Source organism: Podarcis muralis, chromosome Z, assembly GCF_964188315.1.
Source record: "Podarcis muralis chromosome Z, rPodMur119.hap1.1, whole genome shotgun sequence".
Lineage (NCBI taxonomy): Eukaryota > Metazoa > Chordata > Lepidosauria > Squamata > Lacertidae > Podarcis > Podarcis muralis.
The window spans coordinates 26,289,636-26,308,945 of NC_135673.1; the positions used below are offsets into that span (position 1 = coordinate 26,289,636).

General features: G+C 41.7%; 1 protein-coding gene across 2 annotated transcripts in view; it reads right to left on the reverse strand.

The window, feature by feature from the left end:
- Window positions 1-1,567: 1,567 nt before the first annotated feature.
- Window positions 1,568-19,310, reverse strand: part of LOC114589097 (synaptotagmin-like protein 2) — a 46,644-nt gene continuing 28,901 nt past the window's right edge. The window contains exons 7-16 of one of the 2 annotated variants that reach the window (XM_077922333.1): window positions 19,189-19,287; window positions 17,209-17,300; window positions 16,344-16,445; window positions 15,701-15,870; window positions 12,471-12,564; window positions 11,368-11,529; window positions 10,355-10,433; window positions 8,835-8,934; window positions 6,832-7,037; window positions 1,568-2,811 (exon numbers count right to left, since the gene is read on the reverse strand). In XM_077922333.1, the coding sequence (XP_077778459.1) occupies window positions 2,666-2,811; window positions 6,832-7,037; window positions 8,835-8,934; window positions 10,355-10,433; window positions 11,368-11,529; window positions 12,471-12,564; window positions 15,701-15,870; window positions 16,344-16,445; window positions 17,209-17,300; window positions 19,189-19,287 (1,250 nt within the window). In that variant the 3' untranslated portion in view covers window positions 1,568-2,665. Of the gene's footprint in view, window positions 2,812-6,831; window positions 7,038-8,834; window positions 8,935-10,354; window positions 10,434-11,367; window positions 11,530-12,461; window positions 12,565-15,700; window positions 15,871-16,343; window positions 16,446-17,208; window positions 17,301-19,188; window positions 19,288-19,310 lie in introns of both variants that reach the window. The other variant, XM_028715163.2, reaches the window with a different exon arrangement.

Sequence of the window (19,310 nt, forward strand, 5' to 3'; positions counted from 1 at the left end):
GCCTTTGGATTGTCAATGCCTGCATTTGGAAAATTCCAGTCTATCACTACTTTCAGGCAAGATTCAATCACATGCTATCAATTCAATTGTAGTTGATTGGGAGACCTTGTGTAACAATACTGCTTCCCTAAAAGTTAAGGCTTTTTTGCGATAAGGGGTGGGAAAATTCACTGGGAAGTGTGGGTAGCAAGTGTTTTGATGCAGTATCATTTGTAAACAAATAAGAATGAATACTCATTAAACAACCAGAAATATCTAATCTTACCCTGCATAAAGATAAAGGTGAATGCTGAAGAAACAGGCTGTCTGCAACCCCCCTTTGAATCATTGACATCTTAGCCTAGAATAATATTTGAACAGTTGATATGTTCGCTTGCCATGATTCTGAGTGATGAAAGAAGCTAGCTTTACTTGATGGTGCAAAACCCTCTCCCAATTCCTGTTTTACCATTACTTCTATATGCATCCATAGAAGGGAAATGTCTTTCATATTGTCCCAAAACTTTATTGTTGCAGTCAATGACCAGCATTAAAGAAGCAAAATAAGAAGCACGTGGAACACATTTTCCTGAGGTCTAAAGTAGGGCAAAATAGAAAAATAAATATAGTATAGAATAAAATAAAATGGACCTCAAAATTTTAAAAGTTGCAGTCATATCATGAACTCCAAAGAGGAAAAATCATAAGATGTCTGTCTGGGGTCAGTTCCAGGTGGGTTTTGCCTACTTGCCTACACTGAGAGCAACAGATGCATTTTAACCTGAGAGGAGTAAAAGGATGCAAAATTCATTGTTTTAATGAGCAGCTGGAGATTTTAGCAATCTCCTGGCTGAAAAGAAGACTACAACAACAAGCGCTGTAGGACACCCTGCATGCAACAGTGCTTGCATCTGCGTTACCTGGGAGACAGAAACAATAAATCAATTGAACTGCAACATGCGTTTTCTTTTTCAGATGTCACTATGCAACAGCAGCCCCTCTGTTCCCAGAACATCTTGGAAAAGGCTGTAACCGTCGTATTCAAGAATCATGAGCTGAAGGTGTTCAGTACTATGGCTGTGTGTACACACTCATTCATTTGTAGCACAAAGTAGCTTTCTCAACCGGAAATTGTTTGTGTTCTTCTTCAATGTGCTACTTTCAGTCTAAATTGATTCTAAACCCTGCCATCCACAATGGAGGGAGCAGTTACTTGATATGCATTTTATTAGGCTACCCATGCTTTCCCCTCTCTGCACATTCCCTTGGTGAATGAAGGAGGAAGTGCCATTGGGCAGGTGTGGATATACCACCCGTAACTGGGAGAGTCTATCTGCAATGATCCCTAATGACAGTAACAAATAGCAACCTGGAGGTCTGCATCTCGCAATAACCTCTGGGCCACCCCAAATCATACATGCATACTTCTGGAGACTGCCCTCTATATCAGGCCCCACCCACCACTCCAATGTGGCCCTTGGGAGGTTGCCCAAAAGGGAATGCAGCCCTCAAGATGAAAAAGCCCCCCTCAACACTGCTAGAAAGCACGAAGCCCACTGATGGGGCTAAACAACAGCTAGCAACGACATACATGATCTTCAGGTTTATTATATATAATTAATGTTCAAGGCACATATTCACAGACCCATATCAGGAGGGGGGTACAGCATTAAGAGATGTTTATGACTTACAGGTAACATTCATAAGCATTGCACACCATGAAACATAAGGATATTTTAGTTTACATGTTACAGGCTACCGGACCCACCCCCCCAAAATAGTGGGAAGTGCATTTTCCATTTTTAAAGTGAAACATAAAGGGTGTGGCAACACTGAAAAAGAGAAGTTATTTATATTTGTGATATTTCTTACTTGCCTATCCTCAATAATCTCCCACAACAGGTTTCAAAATCACAACATAAAGTTATAAAAACTGATTGTATTCAACAGATTGTATTCAACACAGTCATTCCTGTGATGGCACAAGGGACTTCCACTTGCTCAATGGAAGTTCTCCTTCCGCTCCTCCCCTGTGCGCCCCCAAATCTTTCCTTAAGGTTCCAACCATCGTTGGTATTTAGGAGGTGAGGGCACAAAGGGAGAGGGAAGTTCTGTTGCTGAAGTGGAAGTCCTTGTGGTAACAGGATACCTATGCCAGATACAACCCCAAGCTGTTCCAATTATGAAAAATAAACAAAACCATTTGAACCAGGACAGAACAATATAATAAATTCAGCAAAAGAGATATTGTGCTTGCTGATGAATGCTACACCACAGTTTTTATTATAACTTCCTCTGCCCAGAAAAACAAACAAACAAAACCATCATGGGAATAGTAATAGAACAGAAAATTCAAAAACCTATAAAATATTTACACCTCTTCTTCCTTGCCTTTTGGGTACATATCCAAAATCTAATTAAAGACAAAACAAAACTTAATTTGTAGTACATAATGTTGTGGAGGTAAACAGTAGTTCTTCCGTGCTTTTTACCTAAGCTGAAATGTGATATCAGTATTATATCTTTTCAGATCTCTCTTGGGATAAGAAACAATACTTAGCTTCTTTGGAATATGTCACAAACATGATCTAAATAGCCTTATGCTTACTGGCAGTCAACAGTCCTCCCCTGTCTGTCACCTGTACTCAAAACTTCATCTCAGATGATTCATAGAGTTCCCAGAGTGTCATTTATACTTCTTTTTCCCTGCCAAGGAGCGCAAAGGCATTGATCCTTCAATCCATTCATTTGGTGTCGTCATCATTTCCCGCCAAAAGACCACCTCCTCTTGTGTGGAATCCATCCAATTAACACGAATCCCGTAGCTCATACCTTTTTTGGGGGGTGGGGGAGAGAAAGATGTGGTGAATCGTTGTAGAAATAATTGCAGGAAGGGGCTGTCCTATGCTAAACTGTTTCTTTTCTGAGTCTCCTGCATTCTCTGCAGGACTGTTATATACCTAATGAGCAATTACATTATGAACATCATAGAGGAAGTAGATCGAGAAAAACTTCCCCTCTCTCTCTCAACACAAGAACTCATTGAAAACCAATGGAGCTGAATGTTGGAAGATTCAGGACATGCTCTTCACATAGTATGTAGTCAAACTATGGAACTGGAGGCAGTGATGGCCACCAAGAAGTAATTTTATTTTCTTTAACAGTATTATTTGAAAATTAAGTTATTGGTGATGAGAATGGGCTGGGACTTCCATTAGGGTTAACAGCCTCTCCAGGTCTCTTCTAAAAGGCAGACTTGGAGCTTCAAAGGAACGTAGGTTGCTAAAAGCTGCTGAACCTTCTTAAAGGGAAAGTAAGCTGTAACAGGTTACAAGTTTAGATGGAGAGAGAGCTTCCGGATGGGATGCCAGACTCCAATTTATCTGAGACTTACCCTTTCCAGGGACAATCAAATAAGTAAAAAATAGAACAAAAGCCAAAAGACCAGAAGCATTCCTACTAGGAATAATTGGGGATGAAATCAAAAAAGAAGATAAGATACTATTTCAGTATGCCACAACCGCCGCCAGATTATTAATTGCCCAAAATTGGAAAAATCAAAATACCCCATCAATTAGAGACTGGCAAACAAAATTATTTGAATTTGTTGAACTCGCAAAAATGACACAAAAAATCAGAAACCAAAAAAATACAAAGTTTATTAACAATTGGAACAAATTTATGATATACATCGAAGGGAATTACAGAAACCTAAAAACTATAGCAGGTTCGATATAAATCTTACGATGTGCAAACTATTAACAATCACTAGCTGCAGCAAAAATAAATTATGTATATTAAGAAGCCTGAAGGCGGGAGGGATGGAGGTCAGTAGGGTGTAGAAGAATGATTTAAGTTCTTAAAGATATAAAGAGACAAGCGTGAAGACAAAGAACTGTAACGGAAATGGATAATATTTTTATGTTATGTTTAGATATTTTTATTTATTTTTTCTTTTTTTTGTAACTGTTGATTTGTTTTCCTTTTTGGTTACTTACATGAAACTTAATAAAAAGAAATTAAAAAAAAAAAAGAACAAAAGCAACCCACTGCAACCACTAGCTTTCAAATTAAGTCCCCCCCACAAGTCAACTGAATCTTACAAAAAAACCTACTTTTCAGCTAAGCCCTCCCTTTGAAGAAAAGCCTTCCCAGCACACACACATTTTCTTTCTTATTTAAAAAAAGAAGAAAAAAAATCAAAGGTATAGTAGTAGGATCCAAACAATACAAATTAAAAACCTTTGCTGATTTGGTATTGACACTTCAAGAACCAGACTCCAGTGCAGTAAAAGCACTGGAGATGATACAGGAGTTCGGGCAGGTAGCAGGGTTTAAGTTAAATAAGAGCAAAACCAAAGTCTTAGAGGAAAAACCTGAACAATGAGGAATTGAAGTTATTACAAGAAAAGACGGGCCTAGTCTTTGTGAAAAAAGTTAAATATTTGGGGGTTAATTTGTTGGTGAAAATTTTGAATTTATATAAAGATAATTATGAGAAATTATGGAATGAAATTAAGAGAGATTTGGAGATTTGGGCGAATTTGAAATTGTCATTAATGGGCAGAAAATCTGTAGTTAAGATGAATGTATTGCCAAAGATGTTGTTTTTGTTTCAAGCCCTCCCAATTACAGTACTGACAATATGAAATATTTTAAAGAATGGCAGAAAGCTTTATCTAGATTTATCTGGCAGGGGGAAAAACCCAGAATTAAATATAAATTACTAACAGATTCCAAAGAAAGAGGGGGATTTTCCTTGCCAGATTTGAAGATCTATTTTGAAGAAGCAGAGTTTTGCTGGATTAAGGAATGGATACAACTAGAAGATACTGATGTTTTAGATTTGGAGGGATTTGACAATGTGTTTGGATGGCTTGCATATTTATGGTATGATAAAATAAAGGCTCATAATGCTTTTAAAAATCATGTAATTAGGAAATCTTTATATAATGTTTGGATTAAATACAAAGATCTTTTAGAAAGGAAAACACCCAGATAGCTTTCGCCAATGGAGGCAAAGGCTCAGAAAAAGTCAAACATGGAAACCTAGTGATTGAGATATTCAGATTTGTTACTAGAAGATAATGAAGGATTTAAATTAAAACCATTTGGTCAAATTAAAGATAAAATAAATTGGTTACATTACCACCAGATTAATGAATTGTACAAAACAGATAAGAAAAATGGTTTTGCTTTGGAAAAAACTAAATTGGAAATGGAGTTGTTAGATGTTAAAGTTAAAAATTTGTCTAAAATGTATAATTTACTGTTGGAGTGGCAAACAAAGGATGAACAAGTTAAATCCATGATGATAGATTGGGCAAGAGATGTGGGACATAACATAATGTTCGAAGATTGGGAAAGGATGTGGAGGAAAGGGGTCAAGTTCACTGCATGTACAATGTTAAAGGAAAATATACTGAAAATGATGTATAGATGGTACTTGACCCCTGTAAAGCTAGCAAAGATTTATCACAACAGTGATAATCTATGCTGGAAATGTAAAGAAAAGGAGGGTACCTTTTACTATATGTGGTGGACCTGTTTCCAAGGTGAAAGACTTTTGAGAGAAGATTTATAACGAGCTGGAAAAAAATGTTGAAATACGCATTTGTTAAGAAACCAGAGGCCTTTCTTCTTGGAATAACAGGTTTGGACTTGCCCAAGAAAGATGTTAGATTGTTTTTGTATGCCACAACTGCAGCTCGAATTTTATTAGCTAAGAAATGGAAAACACAAGAAATACCAACAGTGGAGGAATGACAGATGAAGATGATGGACTTTTTGGAGCTAGCCGACCTGATCAGAAGAATCTGTGACCAGAAGGAGGAGGAATACCAGGAAGAATGGAAGAAATTTAACAACTAAGAATGCAGGATGAAATTGATGGACTATGCAGAATTGGATAAACTAACCGGAAGAATTTGAAACCTGTGGGACCAGAGATTCACCGAAGACTGGTGTAAATTTACGGACTATTTGAAAAGTAATTGTGATGACCAGATTACGTTTGTAAGTTTGCAAGAAGTTTTGTGAGGTAAATTATTTGAATTATTGCAAAAATGGTTAAAGAGGTGGATTGTGAGTTAAGATAAAGGCAATAGGAATTTAAGAAATGCAGAAGAAATGATAAAAATGGTGGATCATTAAAGGTGCTGATGGAAGTCCAAAAAGATTGTATATGATGTGAAGTTCTGTGGAATGTATAATAATTGGTATGTTGAAATTAATAAAAATTATATATATATAAATATATAAATCTACGAAAATCTACAAAAGCATATATATATATATATATATATATATATATGGAAGAAATTTAAAGACTATTTATTCAAATATGCTAAGATAAATTAAATAGAAATACTTGCAAAATAACAGATAGGCTAAGGATATAAATATATGAAATTATAAAACATTATGTTTAAAGTTAAGATGAAAATTAGATAAAGATGTTAAGAGAATTAAGTAAATTTTATGAGATACTATTTTGGAAAACCGTTACAATGATATACAATGAAATTCAGTCAAGGGAATTTGAGGAAGTCATTTAACTATGATATTAACATTGGACCAAGTTCAGTTACGATGTGTGTTGGTTTGTTTGTTTAAAAATGTGGAAAATTAATAAAAAATTTGGAAAAACAAAACAAAACCTACTTTTCAGCCAAGCCTTCCTTTTGAAGAAAAGCCTTCCCAGCACACACACATTTTCTTTCTTATTTAAATACAGTCCAGGTTAACATTCTGATGCCAGCTCTTTGTAGTCATAGTAATTACTTGATGACAGACTGTGTTCCATGTTCCCATAAATGAAAATCAAAGGATGAGAGCAGGTGACCCACTTACCTGTCCCTACTCCCAGTCGGATGCCACCAAGGAAGTGATTGGTCAGCCTTTCATGATCCCAGACGGTCAGCTCCACACACGCATCCTTCAGATCTTCTGTGTGAAATCCATCATACACAATGGTGTGATTGAAGACAGGGTTTGGATCTCTCTTGATAATTCTGGTTTTCTGATAACTCTTCTTACTGGTGTCTGGAAGGATGTAGCTTAAAAAGAAGCAGTGTTTCATGTCATATATGCCCACAGTTCTTTATTTACATGTTCCTTCAAATACCACCCCCCTCTCCTGCAAACAAATAATAACAATAATAGTAATTACACAAGCAGTGGAGAAGGCAACCTGAGGGTAAGGGGGCAGAGCAGCAGAAGCGGGTTGACCCTCCTAGTGGTATAGCTGCATTTGTTGTGACCAGGGTGGGGCAGGATAAGATGGGGGTGGTGAGGTCAGGAGGACCTGAAGGGCACCAATGCCACCAACCTGGAGCTCCCCCAAACTTGCCCTGCCTTGGCAAGGGGCAGTGAAACTGCAGCAAGGATGCTGCTGCTGTCATTCTGAACACCCCGTGTGATGATGCTGCGTACTACTTAACACTGGAATAGTTATTTCGATAGTTCAAAGTATATTGCCTGCATAGTCCATAGAATTGTAGAGCTTGATAATTACTATGTTTAATGCTGAATTGGGAAGAAAGAGGGATGTTAAGTGATTAAGTTAAAATTATAAGAACTTTGATTTGGAAAACCGTTAAAATAATATGCACTGAAATTCAACCAGGGGGAATACGAGGAAGTCACTTAACAATGGTAAGGAGATTAGTTTTAATAAGGTTATGATTTATGTCTGTTTGTTTATTTGTTAGTGTGTTTTTAATTTTGTGAAAATCAATTAAAAATTTTGAATTGTAGAGCCTGAAGGGACCCTGAGGTCTAAGTCCAACCCCCCGCAATGCAACAGTCTTTCTGCCCAACGTGGGGCTTGAACTCGTGAGCCTGAGATTTAGAGTCTCATGCTCTACCAACTGAGCTATGGAATGAACTTCAGGAGGAGGGTACTGTGAGAAGGACTGCATTTCCTCAGGGCCCACATGACAGTGGTGGGTAAAGCCAGAGCCAAAAGAGAGCGATGCCTGTGCCCCAGCACTCTAGCCCAACTCTCTGGCTTCACTTTACCTCTCCCTGTCCCTTGCCACCCAGTAGGCTGCTATGGGATGGACCGTTTGCTCTGGTCCATGGCCTGGACCAATTGCTTGCAGAGGGTTTCCCCCCTCTGTTCATTCCATCACTCCATCCATTTTGGCTCCCCTCCTTTTCCCTCTCTGGGTTTCCCTTCACCTGAGTGGAATTAGTGGCCACATGAGATTAGGCTGAGGGCCACCAGATTCCAGTCCCTAATCTTCCTGTAATCCTCGCAACACAACGCTGTAAGGGATATTAATATCCCCCATAATGTAATGGGGGGGGGGAGGAAACTACTGAGGCTGAGAGAGGGGGGTTACCTAAAGTCATCAAGCGAGTCCACAGTGGAGGGGAGCTTCAAACCATGGGCCTCCTCATTCTCAGCTCTATCCAATGGAGGCTGGCCCATTTGGTGCCCCCTCCAACCTCATTCTAAGCTTGGCTGGCTCCCACCTGCTTCTTGCATGCAAAACAGTCCAGGGGGTGGCACTGCCTGCCAGGTTCCCCCTCTTTAATCTCCCAGTTGCCCTTGCAGAACTCAGCAGGCATGAGGATGGGGACAAAACTTGAATTAGTTGACCCTGCCTGTCTTTAGCTCTGCTGCCACCTACGGTAGGTCTCCCTGCCTTCTGCCCAATGAGAACCAATCAGCACTGGCTCTGTCTCAGTCCAGCATTTAAATATTACTTAAGGGGTTGCATCTTCCTAATATGACTAATTCTGCACTGGGATTATAGATGTCCCTGGTCAGAAAAGGAATTTATGTTAACTGCAAATACATCTCTCTCTGTGTGCGCGCGCACATTCACAGCAAATGACATACATACCATTTCACAAAGGAATCCACTCCAGAAGGACGTAACTGTGGGAGGTCTTTAGCGTCTTTCACCCAGATATGGACCTCTCCAGTTGGAGGAGTTAATGGACCTGCCATGAAGTAGGCATAGAAATCCTTAAACTTTTAAGTTTGCAGGTGCCAGCAATTCATAGTTATAATAAAACAAGTCTAAACAGAGAGTGAAATGTGGTGGAGCGGCCAGAACATTGGACTTGATGGTGGACAGGGCCTAGGAAAGGTGCTATTAAGTATAGGGAATACTGTAGCTCAGTGGCAGAGCATCTGTTTTGCATGCAGAAGGTCCCAGGTTCAATCCCCAGCAGCTCCAAGTACAGTGGTGAGAGAAGACCACAGCCTTAAATCGTGGAGAGCCACTGCCAGTCACTGTGGACAACAGTGGGCTAGAGAGACCAATGGTCTGACAGCTCTTTATGTTCCTATGACAAGGATATATCAAACCCCCACTCAACCATGAAGCTCGTTGGGTGACCTGGGCTCAGTCGCTGTCTCCCAGCCAACTCTACCTCGCAGAGACAGTTGTGTACAGCTAGGAGGCTGCTGTTAACCACCAGAACATGCCATCTGAGGGGGTTCTCTCACTGCCTAATGGTAGAGCTGGCCCTGCATAGGAAGCTGACTTAGACGGCGTTAGAACATTGGTTCATCTATCCCAGTACTGTCTACTCTGACCAACAGCGGCTTTGCGGTCTTCTGTAGCCTTATCTTGAGATGAAATTGGCTGAATCTGAGACCTTTTCCATGCAAACCACTGAGCTATGGCCCTCATCCCATTGAGCCACAGCTCTTTCACCCCATGTGCTGAAGAGAAAAGAAGTTTGCTATGACAAACTTGCAAGGTAGCCCATTCCATACCATGAAGCTTACTTCTGACTTCACATGCATAGGATTGCTTTGCTGGTCATCATGAGCCAGCCATTCCCTCTCAGCCTAACCTACCTTACAGGCCTGTTATGAAAATTAAGAGGGGAGAACAACATAGACCTCAGCATGAAAGGACCCCCATAGGTCTTTATGATTCTGTTCTCAGGTGGTCCAACTATTCTTCCTAATTGTCCAATATTTAGTGCTGTTGGGCTGCGGGGAGAATTCTAAAATTCTCTTCTCTCTTTTGAGATCCTTAGGGATTCAATTTCAGTCATCAGATTTTCTCTCTCCACACACTGTCCCAGGGTGACATTTTAGTACAACTTGTGTTCCAAAGAATTCAAATTGCAGTATGATAAAATAAAGTATGTAAGAAATAAAAGCAGATAAAAAAATCAAAATGAATATTTGGCATGCTGTGAAACACCTGAATGAAGCTCAAGGACCACTGGTGGCCCATGGAACACAGTTTGGGAAGCCCTGATATATGTAGTGTGGCTTGCGGGGGCGGGGAATCCATTCTGATTCCCAACAATATATAATAATGAGAATGGGTGGTGCACGGTACCCAACCCTGTAGTAACATGGAGACGCTTTCTGAAATCTTCACTGTTGTGTTTTTACCTAGACTGCTTGGTGGGATATACTTGATGGACAGGTTCATCAAACCCCGATGGTCGACAAGATTGATGGCTGGGAGGACCTGAAAGAGAAAGGACTGTGAGAAGCATGGTGTGCAGAAAACCACAGCGAGGGATTTCAAATCAGCTGGTGACCAGATCCAAACAAATTCTGAAAACCTATGCTGAAAATTCAATCAAATTTCTCTCCATCAAAATCAGCAACATTGCCTCTGGGCAAAACTAGATGTGAGGGGCAATGCTGATCTCTTTTCTATGGCAGTTGAGAGTAGTTTTTAAATGAAATGCAGCCCTGGCAGGCTGTCATCAGGAGTGGAAGCAGAAAGGCAGGGTGTGTGTGTGTGTGTGTGTGTGTGTGTGTGTGTGTGTGTAGGGGAACGATGCTAGCACTTGAAGAACATAGACAAAGTCCAGAGAGAGAATGAAAACAGGGTCAGGTTTGACTAACTGTTCCCACCATTGGAAGCCTGCACAAGAACTTCTGCTAGCACAACAGGGCTTTGGTTTGTCCCCAAATTGGCTCAGGAGGATCTGTAAAGCCACCAGAATAGCGCATGAGGGGAGGAAAGGACAGTAGGCAAGCAGAAATGCTGCACTAAAGGAGATATTTGTTTAAAATTATGTTGAAATTCTCCTTGTTGATCTAAGGTAAGCTGGACAAGAGTATATAGTTTGAGGAGAAATGAATGGGGGGAGTTTGCCTTTCTTAGAACTGGCCTTAAGAAATTCCACAATACATACTGAGGAAAACTCCCTCAGAGCTACATAGCCAATCAGAGCATGAGTTACCTCAGCAAGGATCATGCCATTCTAACTGGTTGCTAGGCAACACCCCACCCCTTTTATACCCCACCTTGTTCTCCAAGGAACTCAAAGTGACGTGCTGCACATGGATTGACTGAAGTTTTCTTAAAAGAAAAATGTGAATGTATGATTAAGCCCTTCACCCTATATAAGAACCTATACTTATCAGGATCCCTGCTGAACTATACTTACCCGTGGCTTGAGCATATACCAGTTCAGTTTATTGTTCTGCCAGTCCCAGCTGGCAAGGTCTATTTCCACCTCGCCCAGGAAACTATTGCGTCCCAAAGGGTCATTGTGCCAAATGGAGAGGTTTAGCTTTTGAATCAGCAGGACCATTTTCTCTATTTTGTACTGAGGAAAAAGGAGAAGCGACTTTTATCACTTTGCACACATTGTTTTTACTTCTGTTCTCTTAATGGTCACCATCTCATAGTGCTGAGGGGAGGGTTCTGGAGGCGGAGGCATAGTATTGATGGAATTAAGCAGAACTGAGCTGGCTAATCGCTTGGATAGGAGACCACCAGGCAGTTCACAGAAGAACAGGATGCATATGTATATATCATGGGTAAGCAAACTAAGGCCCGGGGCCCAGATCTGGCCCAATCGCCTTCTAAATCCAGCCCACGGACGGTCCAGAAATCAGCACGTTTTTACACGAGTAGAATGTGTCCTTTTATTTAAAATGCATCTCTGGGTTATTTGTGGTACCTGCCTGGTGTTTTTATATGAGTAGAATGTGTCCTTTTATTTAAAATGCATCTCTGGGTTATTTGTGGTACCTGCCTGGTGTTTTTATATGAGTAGAATGTGTGCTTTTATTTAAAATGCATCTCTGGGTTATTCGTGGGGCATAGGAATTGGTTCATTATTTTTTTCAAAATATAGTCCAGCCCCCCACAAGGTCTGAGGGACAGTGAAAAAGTTTGCTGACCCCTGGTATATAGGGATCATTGTTATCCCATTCAACTGAAGCTAAACACAGCTTTTGCTCACAATAAATTAAAAGAGGAGCACACTTTGTTTATGTAGCCCCATGTAGTTCACACTTCTACACATTTGTTTTATAAAACAACAAATGGGGCTTGAAACTAAATACTGCAGGGTATCATCACCTCTTAATTCCTGTTCATGGTCCCAGCCAGCCATGCCCTCTACAGGATATTCTCAGTAGTGGTCCTGAGCTCTAGTGTGATGGGAGCCTGAGATTGGATTCAGAATTATAGCCTCGATTCCACCTCCTCCCTTGCCACAAATGCTAATCTTCCTAGGTATTTATTCCTTACGTGTAACACCTCATTGAAAACGGGGTTAACAGTTTTTCTCCTCACAGACGACTTCCTCTTGCCCATCCGTGCTTTGTCTGGAAGCAGGTAGGTTTTGACGTACCTGCGAAGAGGGAGCCACCGAGTTAACATTCAACACAGTTAGGATCTTGCATACAAACAGGGGATGCCTGACAGTCAGCAACAGCTGGGTTGTCAACATGGTGTCTGTGCCGAGTTATAATTCATCTGGTGGAGCCAGGGACAAATGTAGGGTTGGTCACCAACTTAAATGGCCTTAAAAAGAGGATAAGACCCCATATATACCCATTCAACCACTTGGATCTGCAGAACTGGCAGTATAACAGGTGCCACATACCGTATTTTTTGCTTTATAAGACTCACTTTTCCCCTCCTAAAAAGTATGGGGAAATGTGTGTGCGTCTTATGGAGCGAATGCAGGCTGCACAGCTATCCCAGAAGCCAAAACAGCAAAAGGGATTGCTGCTTTCACTGCGCAGCAATCGCTCTTGTTGTTCTGGCTTCTGAGATTCAGAATATTTTTTTTCTTGTTTTCCTCCTCCAAAAACCAGGTGCGTCTTGTGGTCTGGTGCGTCTTATAGAGCGAAAAATATGGTAATAATACTCAATGCACATTTCTAAGAAATTGGTACTTTTTAGTGTGGAGGCATCCAGACTTTGGAACTCCCTGTCTATTTGACATCAGGCAGGCACCTTCATTATGGTGCCTGTGATAAACAGTTTTGCTTAGGCAAGATGTTGACTTGTGCTTTAATATGTTTTTACCTTTTTTTTAATGTTGCAAATGGTTGTTTTAAACTGTTGTTACTGATAACAATTGTTTTAGTACTTTTTGTAAGCCACTTGCTTTGAGGGCTTCTTTACAATCAAGAATATAAACTTTATGAAATTAAAATAAACGAAGTAAATAAATAAATTCATGGAGGAGAAGGCTGTGAATGACTACTATCCATGACAGCTATGCTCACTGTTAGAGGCAGTATGCCTCTGAATAACAGCTTCTGGAAGTTGCAAGTGGAGTCAGTACTATGCAATCAGGTCCCGCTTGCAGGTTCCCCAAAGGCATCTGTCTGGCTACTGTGAGAACAGAGTGCTGGACTAGACGGACCTTTGCCTGATCTAGGAGTGCTCATATTATAAGAATGCTCTTGTGATTTTTACTTTCATGTTTAATTGGGACTGGGACTTTGCTGAAATTGACAGTCTGTATGGGCTATGCTTTTATACGGACAGTTCTGTATTAAAGGAGAATGTATATTTTCCTTTTTGTTCATTTGGGGGTTAGGGAGTTTATCTGCGAAGCCCGATATGCCCTGCAGCACAGTTTGGAAGAGAGAACTTCATGGTGGATAAAGATCCCAGAAACTCCAGCGGGTGCAGAATGCTGCAGTGAGGCTCCTCACGGGGTCTCTGCCATGGGAGCATATTCACCCAGTGCTTTTCAAGCTGCACTGGCTCCCGGTGGAGTACAGGGTCAGATTTAAGGTGCTGGTTTTGACCTTTAAAGCCCTTCACAGCCTAGGACCCTCATACCTATGGGACCGCCTCTCCCGGTATGCCCCACAGAGGACCTCAAGGTCCATAAACAGCAACACCCTAGAGGTCCCGGGCCCTAAGGAAGTTAGATTAGCCTCAATCAGAGCCAGGGCCTTTTCAACACTGGCTCCGGCCTGGTGGAACACTCTGTCGCATGAGACCAGGTTACTGCAGGATCTGATTTCTTTCCGCAGGGCCTGTAAGGCAGAGTTGTTCCGCCTGGCCTTTGGCTTGGAGTCAATTTGATTCCCTCCCCCTATTTCTTTTTCCTTTCTCTTCTTGTGAGGAGGCTGCATTTATTGTTTTAATGTTGTATTTTAATCTTGTTTTTTTAAGTTGCATTTCAATCAACTTGTTTTTTATTGGTTGTTAGCCAGCCGCCCTGAGAGCCCAGTCTTGGCTGGGGAGGGCGGGGTATAAATAAAATTTATTATTATTATTAGAACTTCATGGTGGATAAAGATCCTGACGCATCTCCCATCTGAGGTCCTCCATGACTTCCTGTTGCCTGTGACCTGCTGGGCAGAGATTGTGACTGGCAGGGGGCAGGCAGAAAAAGGATATATCTGCAGGAGACACCAGTTCATGCCAGAACTCAAGGGACATCAAAAGGCTTTTGTATGCCTGGGAGAGAGGTGGCAAAAGAGATATATTCTGGGGTAGGGCAATCAAGTAGAGTGTTCTTTTACAAGGAACGTTTGCATTCTTCCTCTCAAAATGAAGGATGTTTCATTTGCAAAGTTGTGCAAAGTTTGCTGGACTATTCAGTCAGCTAAAGGCTGGTTTGGGTGCTTCCAGCCCACCAGCCATAGAGAAAAGCTAAATTCACAGTATTATTCAGTCCAGATCCTCAGATGTCATGTTGGACTACAATTTCTAAGCTGGCTGAGGATGATGAGAGTTGTAGTCCAACAATCAACTGCTTCCAGTTACAAGAAAGTAGATTCCAACTAAACATCAGGAAGAACTTTCTGATGGGAAGAGCTGTTTGGCAGTGGAACAGACTCCCTTGGAAGGTGGTGGATTCTGTAGGTTTTTAAGCAGGGCCTGAATGGTCATCTGTCATTGATGCTTTAGTTGACATTCCTGCATTGCAGGGGGTTGAACCAGATGGTCCTTGGGGACCCTTCCAACTCTACAGTTCTATGATTTTATGAACATCTGTGGACAGGGGGCTGAAGATGGCTTTATAGCACACCTGCCCTCTATGCACACTCTGAGTGCTTGATTACTTCCCTCCTGGGATGTCCATTTGTGGCTGCAATTTTCCACCTACATGTGGAAAATCCAATGCACATGGCAAATTTCCCAGATAATCTCTGGTAACTGACCATGCAGGCTGTTCCTACATGTGCTAGATATTACTTGTACAGGCGACTTTGAATCTTATGGTCCTGAGCAGATGTCCAAGGATGCCAGAGACAGGCATGTAACAGAATCAAGGTCAGCAGCTATGCTCTGGTCCCCTTCCATATGTATGAGACTGACCAGGGAGAGATACTGTCCATTCTAGTCCTAAAAAACTCTTACAATTAATTGGCAGTGATAGTGCTATTTCCCTCCCCACCCCAATTCCAGAGTTTAGAATTTTAGCACCAGGTCCCCAGGTGGAATGCCTCAGCAACACTTATGAAATGTATGCTTTGCGATAACATTACCACAACATCTTAATCTCCACTTACGGATCTGTCCTTCCTTTCTTTTCATCCACAATGGCCAGGTCCTTGCACTGACAAACGAAAATTTGAAATTCCCGGTTCTTCTCATCATAATCCAGGGCAAACTGAACGTGTCCCTGGGCATCGACACTCCCAAAATCACCACTGTACACACTCAGGACACTGCCACTCACCTGTCCAAGGTGCAAGAGAGACATTCATTCATTGTTAGAAGGTCTATAGGTTCAGGATTGCTTTAAAATGTGGAGAAATGACCCAACTTGGTCTGTGTACACAACATACTTCTAAAACACATGGATTCCCCCAAAGAATCCTGGGAAATGTAGTTTACCCCCTCCACAGAACTACAATTCCTAGCATTCTTAACAAATGACAGTGAGAAACAGTGTGGTATAGTGGTTAGAATATCAGACTAGGACCTGGGACACCAGGGTTCAAATCCTCTCTCAGCCGTGAATTTCATTAGATGATCTTGGTCCAGATACTGGTCCTTGGGGTCTCAAATTTCAGCGGCACCCTGTGTGATGCCAGAATTAGCACCCCCCCTTTCAATTCTAAATAATAGTTGCAACATTGCGGCACCCCTGAGGTTTCACGCCCAGTGCAGCCAAATCAATCATGCTCCTCTAAATCTGCCTCTGCTTACCGAGGAGACGGAGGCCATATCAGAGGAGTGGCTCCCCACACTGGGTGTCTTCTTGTGCCTGCTGAACTGGAAGCTGATTTCTGAAGCTGTGTCTGATTCTGTCTGCAAATCAAGCCAAGGTGGATATTAATTATTGGTCATGGAATGTTTGAGTGTTTTTCTGCAATGGGAATTGAGGGATGTGATTGGTGCAAGCAGAAGATGATTGTTGAATGACTATGGTTCTTGACTTCCCAATTTTTATTAGTGCATCAGAATACTTTTTGGGGGAAGGGGGATATCCATCTGATTTTTCTTATTAAAATAGGCAGGGCTTGGAATAAAGTTGTTCAGTTTAATTAAGTTTAACTGTTTTAGTTCAAAAACATCAGAAAGCAGTTGCCATAATTGCTAGGTGCACTAAATGTGAATTAAGTTTATCTCGGGTAGAACTTTAAACAGTTCCTACTTCATCTTCAAGTCCATTCCCTTGAAAGTGGTTCTTTCAGCCTTTCCTTAGCCCTCTAGTGGCTATGGTGGGTCATTTACCAGACGTAACGTACTTATCGTTACTCTGGAAGTGCATGCTTGATTCTGACCAAACTAAGCCACCGGCTAGGAGGGACTCATGGGTTGCATGTGAATTATTTCCAACTTTCCTACCCCACTACCCAGGGAGTTCCGAGAACTGCTGTCCTGTGAGGGGAAATAAGGGTTTCCTAACAACTCTCAGCACCCTTAAACAAGCTACAGCTCCCAGGATTCCTTGCAGGGAAGATGTGAGTGTTAAAGTGGTATAAAGGTCCTGTAAATATTTGGTGCAGTTGTAGCCTGAGCAGCAAAAGGACTTAGTAAACACGATACAGGCAGACCAACATAGTCCTACCTCAGATAGCAGGAGAGGAGTGGATTTGCTAAAGTCTTTGGCTCTCTCAGGCTCAAGGTACTGGTGGTTGGGCACCTGAGGCTTAGTGTATGCTGGAAACAATAAAAGAAAACATATCAACATGAAGATTGTATCCTGTGCTCTGAAGCAACTGAACCAGTTTCATTATCTGTCTAAACCATTAGATATAGAGACTGTGGCAAACCAAGCAGCTTAAAAAAATATGTGTTGCATTGCACTCACATATTCTTAAGCCTGTTTCTTTTTTCTTTTTCTTTTAAAAATATCAATAGCCATTTTCTATTTTTCTAGAAAAAGAGGTGCTGGAACTCACCATGAACGCCTCCCCCGTTCTCTTGGAACAGACATGGCACCTACCTGAAAGTCACCAGAACTGGGTTCCAGTGAGTTAATTGCCTTTAAAAAGCCCATTACAAAGGCATGGCAACTAAAGCAGTTAAAGGGGAATATCTCCGTTTACGCATGGATTCAGCGCCATCTGTTGGTTGAAATAAAAATTGCTGGACTGCCAAAAGCATTCGGTGAAATTAGTGTAAATAAGGCACAGGATTTAATAAATTGTGTAGATAAATAGTTAGGAGAATCAGTGGTGTTCATGATCAGAGGGGTTGTTGCTGTTGCATTGTCCACGTGTTGTCTTTATCAAAATGTCATCCTGTACTACGTCTGCATTTCACTGGTAAGTAAAAACAACCCCTTATAAATCCACTACTGATGTGGGAGCTCATAAGAAAGAATTCCAAATCTTCAGGAATCCTTCCCTCCCCCCTTGCCAAATCATTTTTAATTGATTTTCCACATTTTACCAAATCAGCCACAAATTAAAAGAAATTTAATACAATGGGGGGATGGACTGGTTCCCCACAATCTATTCTTGAAGAATCCTTTAGGTGTGTTCAGCCAAATGGACGTACAATATTCCAACAGACTAGGGCTGTTTAAGCCAAGCCAGTCTCAGCTGGGTGATACAGAATTCTGCTGGAAACGGGTGCAGGAATCATTGCAATGCACATGTTTGTTTGAGGTCAGTATGAGGAAGTATGACCAATATTTGATATAGCTTTTTTTTTTAATTTCACAATTGTTACATTAATAATTATGTTATTTTCTGCACTGTGTTTGATGTTCCCCTTCCACTGAAATTAATTACGTAATTAATAATGTTAGCTTTGCCCATAGCTCTTAGCAAAACAAACAACTTCCTCCAGCAGGAACAGCAATGTTGGGGGGCAGGGAAGGAGTAGGGCTAACATGCACAGCCCCCACTCCACTCTAAGAGCATATTCCTTTTGAACACCTGAAGGCAGGTCGTCTGCAAATGTCTTGAAAGGCCTTCCAGATTGTTGGGCTTCTCCACCCTGTTCTGTTTCCTTATTCTCCAGCAGGCAGCAAAACCAGATTTGTTAAGCCTGCTATGTATGACTGGTAGGTTCAGCTCCATGTGTTATACCGTATTTTTCGCTCTATAGGATGCACTTTCCCCCCTCCAAAAATGAAGGGGAAATGTGTGTGCGTCCTATGGAGTAAATGCAGGCTCCTTGGCTTCAGCGATAGCAACAGGAAGCCTCCGAAGCGCAGAGGGAGCGCTCCCTCCGCACTCCGGAGGCTTCGTGTTGCTTTCGCTGAAGCTTGGAGAGCGAGAGGGGTCGGTGCACCAGGCTTCAGGCAGCTATCCGCAAGCTTTAGGAGCGCGGCAGGAGTTCCCCCAGCGCTCCGAAGGCTTGCGGATAGCAGCCTGCAGCCTGAAGCCCGGGGAGCACAGCGCCAACTCCTGCTGTCTTGGCTTCTTTGCTCTTTGGGGCTGGGGGGGAAATAATTTTTTCCCTTTATTTCCCCCCCTAAAAACTAGGTGCGCCCTATAGTCCAGTGCGCCCTATAGAGCGAAAAATACGGTAACTTTTGCCAGCTTGCTTTGTTAGAAAAAGTCAGACCAGTGGATTGAAGCAAGCTACTACTTACTTTCTGTGGTAGTATAAATGTTCACCAAGCTCTTCGCAAGGCTATAGCCATTGGCACATATTAATTTATTGGCAGCCGGAGAATGATGTTCATTTCCCTCTGGAATAAATTGGAAAACAAGC